Source organism: Cuculus canorus, chromosome 15, assembly GCF_017976375.1.
Source record: "Cuculus canorus isolate bCucCan1 chromosome 15, bCucCan1.pri, whole genome shotgun sequence".
NCBI classification, from domain to species: Eukaryota; Metazoa; Chordata; class Aves; order Cuculiformes; family Cuculidae; genus Cuculus; species Cuculus canorus.
In genome coordinates, this window is record NC_071415.1 from 9846575 (window position 1) to 9856146 (window position 9572).

At 54.0% G+C, this 9572-nt stretch overlaps 1 protein-coding gene across 1 annotated transcript; it reads right to left on the reverse strand.

Annotated features, from left to right (window-relative positions):
* Positions 1-6: 6 nt before the first annotated feature.
* Positions 7-9417, reverse strand: SMCR8 (SMCR8-C9orf72 complex subunit). Its single transcript, XM_009562184.2, has 2 exons — positions 6875-9417; positions 7-4706 (listed from the first exon to the last, which is right to left on the reverse strand). The coding sequence occupies exons 1-2, from the start codon at positions 9229-9231 to the stop codon at positions 4253-4255; spliced, it is 2811 nt and encodes a 936-aa protein (XP_009560479.1). The 5' UTR covers positions 9232-9417; the 3' UTR covers positions 7-4252.
* Positions 9418-9572: the final 155 nt, after the last annotated feature.

The window sequence follows — 9572 nt, forward strand, 5'->3', positions numbered from 1 at the left end:
TGTATTTCAAAAATATCTTAACCCAAATAAATAATTTTTTTTTAAAAGTACATTTCTCAGACTCGTCGTTTTGTGTTAACATCTGTTAAACTCTTGTGCAGTAACACGTACGGCACGACACTAAGACATGCTTGGATTCCTCCCGGTCACACTCGCTCTAACTACAGACGCAAGCATTCAGCACGCACAGGCACACACACGGAACTCGACATGCAGTGATAGGATACAGTGCTTTAAAATGAGATGAGAATTCCTCACGCCCTCAGAGGTGGCTCAGCCCAGCCCTGTGCCAGCGGCGAGGTGGCCGGCATGACTGGCTACCCTGTTCCTGCCTTCCAGTCAAAACGCACCCTGGGACCAGTATGCGTGGGTTTGGGACCCCTCTGATACAGGTGGCGGCTGTTGCTCCGATGCCGGGGCACTGCGTGGAGTGTTTCCCACCACACCTCTGATGCCGTTTCACAGCACTGCTACAAGATCCAGGTCCTGCCCAGCACCCCAAAAGGTGAACACGCAGCCTGGGCCATCACCCCTGAGCAGCCCAGGGTCTCAGAGCCCCCCAGTGCTCAATGACAACCAAAGAACATGCCTAGGGGCATGGAGCCACCGGCTCCTACCCTTCAGGCACCTCTCCCACCCCGTACCAAGCGGTGAATATTGCTGGAGTATAGGCAGTACTTCCCTAGGCAAGGCAAGGCAGCCTGGAGCTGCTTCAAAGAGATTGCCACTGGATGAGAGTAAATCTGAGCTCTGTTCGCTGAGAAATGGAACCTGTGTAGGGTTAATAATGCCCACTCCTATGGCTGACCCTCCTGGGGTGGGATCTGAAAGCAGCAGGATCTGTAGAGCAGCCCGGACGCTTGTCTCCCGACACCAGAAAGCAGAGGAGTTGGAAAAGGGAGCAGACAACCACGGGAGACCTTTGCGGTGTTGAATTCCTGGTCAGGCTTAAAGCTTCCTCTCTGCTGGCTCTCCCTGACAGCCAGCAGAGCGAGAGGAGGCAGTCGGAGGCAGGGGCATGCTGGAGTGCTCACGGAAGCAGGAGACGGCCATGCACAGCACCACTGGCTCCGGCGGTGAGGGTCGGTGTGGGAGGGCTGGTCAGTACTGGCTGTGAGGAACCTGCCCTGCTTGTGGTGGAAGGACGGCCGGACAGCAGCACACGGCAAAGACATGAAGCAAGATTCCTCGCGGGGGTCATTAGTATGAAGACTGTAAGTCTGCCAACATCGGAAACTAGTGAGGTAACCCAGTGGAGAGGAGGGAAACATTTTAAAGTGCCGATACAGGATTTTTACAGGAGCAGAGGGTCAAACATAGGAGTCACAGAGCAAAGAGGAGTTCAGCTCCTGAACCACCAGCCGCGTTCATACTCCCCCGGTTTCTGCCACCGTTACGGACATCACATGCCACGAGGGCAGGCGGGGCTCCAGCCACACCGAGGTGCCACAGCCAGATGGAACTGCCCTGTTCCTGGAGTCCGAGCTCAGAGGCGGCCCCGCTGTGAGGCAGGTTTAGGAGGATGTATACTCCAAGGCCATTTCCCTGCAGCTCCTGCTTGATAGCCAAGGCGCAGACAGCACAGAGCTCTCTGTTTCCAAAGGGATGATGATCCCAGCAGAACCCCCAGGGCATCTTCCCACATCAGAGCTGCTTTAGGATGGAGATGCAGCAGGTCAGACAGGGGGTAGTGCGAGTATTGCTCAACACAGCCTGAAACATCAGACAAGACAGGTCTGACGTAGGGAGTGAGAAGGGAGTTATTTAGCGCTTTATGAACACAGCTGAATGCCGCAGGCAGGGACCGCTGTGACAAAGAAATCAGCCAACACAAACCATCCATCCCGCTCTGCCGCTCTGCGCTGTCAGCCCGGAGGAAGACGTGAGTGAGTCAGCAGGAAAAGAGTTCGATCCTCCCTTCTCAAACCCAAACAGCATCAGGTCGTTTTCCAGCAGGAAACAACCTCCCATGCCAAGCCCTTCTCCAGAGCTGCGCATCAGGCAGGATATGAGGAGCTTCAGTCCGCCCGGTGTCACCTGCATTACTCATTGACTGGGCCGCCTCTTCCCCCGAGGAACCTCGGTTTTAGTGCGGAAGCCGTTTGGGTGCAGATGAATTGACAATGGGACACCTCAAGTCACTTGGAAGCAGGCGTTTTTGATGGATGCGGAGTCTTTCACCAGCAGACCTGGTTCACACGCACAGGAGGGCACAGTTAGGAAAGGAAAATGCCTTTAAACACACTTTAAAGGCATGCAGCCCTGCTCACAGCTGCACGGTCCACCTTCAGTGGAGGTGACACCATGCTGCTTTCCAGCCGTAACCTAAAAACACCACCACAAGCAACCCCTGACCTTGGAAATCCATCTCGAGTACCACGAGCTCAACTCGCCCGGCTGAGCTGGCCCCACCGCCAGCCACCAGCACAGCACTGACATTTAAATCAGCCTTTCAGCCCTGCTGGTTCACAGCCCCACGCTCTCCGAGGAGCCCTTCCAGGCAAGAGGAAGAGGCAGCAACTGAAGTGAGATGCTGCTGCCAGACAAAAGCCTCTCCAAGGAGCCTCCTTGCCTTCAGGAGGCAAATTTTGGAGCAGCGCAGTTCTCGCAGCATTTCAGGGGGGTCTGAGCCATGCTGGCAAATCCCCATCGCTACAGAAACCTCCCTGGGCAAGGAAGAAGCAACACATTCATATCCAGCACTGCCTCGCACCATCACGATAAAGAGAGGTTTAAAAAACCCAAGGCAAACAACGCATCAGCTCATCTTGTACAATTTCAGCTGCTCTCAGCCCATAATTAGACCAGTGCTAAAAAGAAATAAACGTAAGGCTCTCTCTTTCCTAGCAAGGAATCACCACGGGGCTGCTATGGCCCCACGGCATTGGGGCACAGACTGGGACCAATGGACAAGGAGCAGCATCTGCTATGAGACTCCAGAGGGAAGCGCTGTGCCTGGGCACAAAGTTTTTGGCACTGACAGGTACAACGTGCGAGTGTCACCACACAGTGGCAAAACCTTTATGGCACAGGCAGTGGCACAGAAGCTTTGAAAGGAAAAGTCCTCGGCATCCAGGCTCAGAGAGAGGCAGCTCGGCCCCATGCGGAGCTCCTGGAGCGCCCTGGGAGAGGTAGTCAAGACACGACACGGCTCGGCCAGAAGCAGCATGCAGCAACACTGACCCTGCGTTACTGCAAAGCATGAAAGTCAATGCCCTGACAAAGAAAAAACCCAACAAACTATTATGGATACCACAGGGAATCCCTTACATTCATCCCCATCTCTCCTGAGCGCCAGCGTCTCCCCAGCCAGCGTAGCTTCAGCTGAATTGCACTGTTCATTTATCCATCACAAAAAGCACCTAAAATGAGGCTCCCCTGACTTTGCTCAGTCACCCTCTCTCTTTAAAATGCCACCCTCAATCTCATACGTTTTGAGGATTCGTATTCTCCTTCCCACCCTTCTCGGAGGTCGCCCAGCAAATAGGACAGGACAAATTAACAAGGCACAGTGCTCTACATTCACAGCACGGGCACCTCGCTGCTCGCCAGAGTTACGGGCTCCTTCCACCTTCTGTTTTTTAACTAAAGTGAGAGGAACTCGCAAACGCTTTCTGCAGAGAAGCACAGGTGCCTGAGCTGCTCTCCACTCGTCCTGGGAAGTGCCAGAAACTCAAAGATGCAGGAGGCCACACCATCCACTAGGGCTGCGCACAGTCAGGTGACTGCATGCTGCCAGCCAGCCAGGGAGCTCCCAAGTTGCGCTCACATGAGACACTGGTGGATGGAAAAACTTCCAGTGGCCTTTACACCTCCCATCTGGTCTCCACCCTGGCTCCATGAAAGGGACCAACAGCGTCCAAGGCTCTGGCGGAAGCGTGTGGAGCGCTGCGTTATTTTAGCGACTGCACACCAGTAAGTATCGATCCCCAAGACAGCCCGCCTCTCTCTCCATGTCATAATCCCCCTGGGATGCTGCCATGATGCTCTTTAAAGATTAATAGTGCCCCTTCTAACATTTAAAAACAGAGTGCCTGGTGGTTTACATGATGGAACATCTACGTTCTCAGCTACAGGGAACCACACAGAAATCCGGTTCCCCAAACACCGATTTCTGTGGAGCAGAGGCGCTTGCAAATGCATCGGCTCCTCTGCCCCTTCCTGATGTACGAGAGCAACTGCAGACAGCGTTGATGTCAAGCATGGATGAGCTTTGTCAGCCCAAGAACGCGAGCAGACAGCCCGTGCTGGGCTAGATTTTGTACAAAAAGCTGGGCACATAGTCAAATCTGAGCAGGGGATTCACTCCCCGGCCGGGTTCCTGAATGCATTGCAGCTTCAGCAGCTCTGCTAAATACTGTACGATTTTGATATCTTCGTTGGCAAGGCCCAGTTGAAGCTTCAGAAAGTTCATCCTGCGATGCACAACGGATTCCTCTGGTTCCCTTTCATTGATGGGAAGGTGCAAATGATGGCAGAAGGTGAAGAGGAAGGCCTTCGAGCACAGCTGGGTGAGGATGCTTTGGACGTGCATATAGTAGGTGCTTCCCCGTTTGATCTGCGTGCGGTGATCTGCCAGCCGTGACACCAAGGTGCCTTTGTAGAGCGGGCAGCGGAGAGTCTTACTGTCAGCGTCCAAGATGCTGACGTACCGGCTGTATCGGCTCAAGGCATGCAGAACGTTCACCCCAGCAGGCGACGTCGTCCTGGAACAGCAAGGAGAGAGGTCACGGCTGCAGGAGATCGGACACCACACAGCAGACTGTGTCCGTGCTCCACTATCACACACCTTCCTTCAAGCTCATGAGCCTCTGTGGGCAAATAAAGTCTGTCATGGAAGAGAATGGCCAAATAGTGTCTCCAACCTGACAGATCCCAAAGAAACCTTGATCTCCTAGATCCCTCCCCATGCACTGATCCACACCGTGTGCACACAACTTCATAAACCACCGCGCTTCAGGGTAGCTTCCTCCCTCGGCAGCACGGAAAGGGAACAGTTGGACATCTCTGGTGAACAAAGGCAGATCCTGCAGCAGCTGGTGGCTTCTGGATGTGACAACAGGGACTCAAAAACCCAAACCTGCCCATCTCATCAGGAGCTCCACCATTCCCCGACATCATCGCTATTCTGGGAGGGTGCTACTCTGAGGTGATCAAAGCAAAACCTTCTGCCCTTCTTTGGAAGAAGGGCAAACAAAAAGAGAAGGGCAAAAACCAAAGGGAACCATCCTTAAATCAGAATACTCCCTGGTTGAGCCTGGGCATTTTCCACTCAGGTGTGAACCCACAGCACATTCACAGCAGACAATTAGCCAATAAGCCTAAATTCATGTTATTTAAATGCAAATTCCAAGCCTACGCAAATAGAGCCTTCTGCTCCTCAGTTCTGCGTGGTTGAAGTCTCCTGGCTGAGCTACAGCTCCCAGCTCCAAACCAGGAGCCCCAGCTCCAGCACCAGGGCTCTCTGTGCCCAGGCAGCATATGGCCTTCAGAGACACAGCACTCTGACCAGAATGATTCATTTAACCCTTGGACAAATGGCTTGCTGCGAGCACCCACATTTAACTCAGCACTTAATTAACATTCCACGGAGGAGGATTTAAATGACTGACACCTTACAAGCAGTTCTTAAACAAAATATGACTTCTGTTTATAAGAATTGCGCCTAACCACAAGCACTGAGCAACAAGGAAACACTCGTGGCTTCTAAAAACCTCACTGACAGCCAGAGCAGCTTGGAGCCACTCTTGGCAGAGCTGTCACCCTGCCTCACGAGCACCCAAACGAGGGTAAACTCACAGCTCAGAATAATTCCGTCACCCACAGCCCCCAGCAACGCAACGCTCAGCAGCCCAAAAAGCAAATTTGTGTGTTCTGATTTTCCTGCTGCTCTGAGTCTCTCTTTCGGGAGCTATTCCAGCCCAGCTCCGAGTGCTGGGCTGCCACTCTGACTCATGTTTTCCATGCTGGTGACAGCGACGGCCGTTCCCTGTCATACCTGTGCCTGAAGCACCAAACACATCCTGGCAGCACACAGAGAAAATCCTTTCCACAACAGCAACAAAGGCAGCGCAAGACTCTGAAGAGCTGAGCCATCGCTGCTTGCTAATATGAGCTACGAAGCCCCATTTCAGGCCTGGCGTGAGGAAAGGGTCCTTGCCCTTGTGATGGTCCGCATCCTGAGCAAAAGTTTCCTTTCCATTTGAACCACAATTCCAACGCCTACACAGGTCTGCGGATATTTTTCCTGTTATATATAAGTCTCTGTCCACGTGCAGTCCCTGAAATAGCCCAGCACCTCTGCAGGCTTCGTCACCGACGGCCGGCACATCCTCACCAATACAGCCTCAGGTGCCGGCACTTCAATTCCTGGCCAGGACATCTCATCAAAAGTGCATCCATCATCTCTTCTTGAAGGCCCACAAGGAAAAATACTCCCTGTATCAAAGCATACACTTAAAAAACAAAGCTCTAGCTAGAAATGTCAGAAAAGTTTAGGCAGAGAGGGGAGGAAAGCAGAACAGGGATCCCAGGGGCGTCCTTACTGCATCACACAAGACTCCCATGTTGATCTCTGCTTTGCCACCGTATGACCTAAACCAGAGGGAAACCTCCTGGCCATGGAAGTAGTATGAGCCCAGCAGCATGTGCCCAGCATGTCCTGTAAATGTTAACTCTCAAGTGAGGCTGGATGTAAAGAGAGAGACAAACTTCCTCCCCTTCAAAGTACATCCCATAAGCAGAAATTCACAGCAGCTGCGTAGGGAATTAGACAGAAACCTCCTCTGCTCACCAATTCCCCTCTGAAATCCTCACTTACTAGTTTTTAATCACCCACCTCGACCCCAGTAAAGCAAACAGATCCTCCATTTACCTCTGGAGTCCGATTAGCTTCCACTTCTGGAAATCCACAACGTGCAGAGGGGAAGTGACCCAGTGCTTTACAGGCTTGGCGTAAACACTGCAGTTTGGCACGAAGATGGAGAGTGCTGTCACAAGCTTCTTGACTATCGCTTCCTCTTCTCCCAGCACGATGAGGGTCCTGCCGCTGAGCAGCGAGTAGATGGCTGGGTGAGCGAAGGGGTACTGTCTGATGAACCGCAGCGCATTCTGGCCAGCCTTTTTTTTGTGCCTGTCACTCGCCTGCCCAGCGGGATGAGCTGGAGAAGGGGTCCTGTCAGAGCATGTGGAGGCAGCGCTGCTGATATAGCTCGTGGAGTCCGAACACTCATCCAGGCTGCTCTTACTGATGTCCCTGCTGCCCGCTGGGTAGCGTGATTCGAGCTCGTAGGGAAGGAGCCCACCCGAGATGCCTTCGTGGGAAGGGAAGCTCCCAAAGCTCCCGCGCAGCCCCTGCTCAGCCTGCCGGTACGACTGCGGGGGGATCCTGACCACTCCATCCTCCTCGCAGGGCTTCTGCCCAACGTCAGGCAGGGGGTCTAAGAAGTTGGGACTCTCCTTCCCGATACAACAGGCAGAATCAACCTGCACTAAGTTTTCCTCTTTCAAAATATCTTCCTGATCATCAGTGTTGTCCAGGCTTAGTTTGGGAGTGAAACGGAGGCCTTCCTCTTCATCATCCACGTAAGGTTCCTCGTTAATGGCACTTGGGTAGCTCGCTTTGAAATCCTCTGGAATGAGGGCCTCGGAGGGGCAGGTGCTGAGCACCTCGATGCTGTCCTCGCTGACGGTCCGCCGGCTGCCCACCTTGCTCCGGCCCGCCTGGGGGCTGGGGCTGACGGGGAGGCTGGCCTGGCTGTCCGACTTGGTCAGGCCAGATGCAGACTTCTCCGTTCCAAGAACCTCGATGCTCTCACCACTACTGATGCTGCCTTTGATATCCGCATCGAGGTAGTCCAAGTTCTCCTGGTGTTCGAATGTCAAAGACTCAGTCATTTGGGGTTCCTGGGAGTCCTCGATTTCTGGCTCCATCTTGATGGGCACGGACTCCACACTGGACTTGTAGGACCCCAAGCTGATGACCACTTTAGGAGCAGGGGACTCTTCCGAACACTTTCTATCAATGGTGTCTTGACTAAGCCCCTGGCAGCCTCTGTACTGTTTTTCAGGTGGTTTTTCTTCCAGAAAGGATACATCCTCAAAGAGGAAGTTGGTTACACTCTGCTGCTTCAAGAGGGCCCTGCTAATCTGCTCTGTCAGGAGGTAGCACACGTCACCCCTGAAAGTCCTCTCGATATGATGCAGCTGGTCCAGGGTCTGGGTGAAAAAATAAATATCGCACAGCTCCTCCAGCGTCTTCAGCTTCTTGTCAAAGCATTTGGCAGACTTCGCTTTGATGAGCTTGGGGGTATAGGACGGCACATGGGCGTAAAGGCGCGTTTCGCCAGGCTCGGCAAGGTCGGAGGTAGTCAGGTCCCGATTGCAGCCGGTGCTGGCCTGACCCGGTGCACACTCGGGCTCGTAGGGGTGGAAGTCGGACTCCTTCAGCAGCTTCCTGTAGGGATAAGACCTGATTTGTTTCAGCAGGTCTTGGTGCTCAATGATGGACTTTTCCACGCTGGCCAGCTCGTTGGCCTTCTCGATGGCTTGAGTTGTGTAATACCCTTTGTCGTTGGCTTTCTTCTGTATCTCGGTTTCGTTGTGCAGGACAGTCCTGGTGTAGTCAAGATCTTTCAGCTTCTTTTCCAGTTCATTAGCAAAAGCCTTCCGGTTGCCTGTCTTCAGACACTCAGAGGCTTTGGAGAACTCTACAGAGAGCTCTTGAAACTGCTGCATGATTTTATGCTCATCGGCGGAGATGTAGGCCATGCAGAAGGGCCTCACAAAACCCCGGGCTTCGAGGTCGTACAGAGTCAAGTGGTGGACATAGGCAAAGGCACCCTCCTTCGAGTCCCCCAGCACCACTTTGGAATCCTCCACAAAGTTCAGCTTGGGATAGGCAGAGCCAGGTGGATGCCCCACGAAGGACGCCTGGTAATCCACAGACATGATCCGAAGGGAAAAATAATTGAGATCAAAAGCGCCCGGCACCTTGGCGTCATCAGGGATGGTCAGGAGGGGCTGGGGCCCCACTTGCTCTGAGAACTCAGAGATGAGAATGAAGTCCCGAGTGAACTTGGAGCTGGCGACCTTGGCCCAAGGGTTGGCACCGTGGCTGGCGAAGGGGAAGAGCGGCACCGAGTACTCCTCGGGCAGCGGGGGCTCGCTGCACAGCTCTCCCTCCAGCTCCTCCTCCCTGGTGAAGGCCACCACATCGGGGGCGCTGATCATATTTCCCGCAGGACAGGACCCGCATGGAGCTCTGCAGTCCCCCTGCCCCCTCTGTGGCTCCGCTGCTCCTCTTCTGCCTCCCCTGCTCTCCTTATGCTCTCTCGGCAGCCCACCTGCCCCCCGTCCTCTCTTTACACTCCCTTTGCTCCCCCTGCACTCCCTTGTCACCCCTTGTACCCCTGCTCTGTCTTCTTTCCCCTTGTCCCCCTGCTCCCCCTTGTCCTCCCCGCCTCCCCTTGTCCCCCTTGTTCCCCCTGCCCCCCCGTGTCACCCCCTTCTCCCCCCCGCCCTCTTCTGCCTCCTTGTCCCCCGCTCTCTCTTCTTCCCCCGCCCCCTCTTCT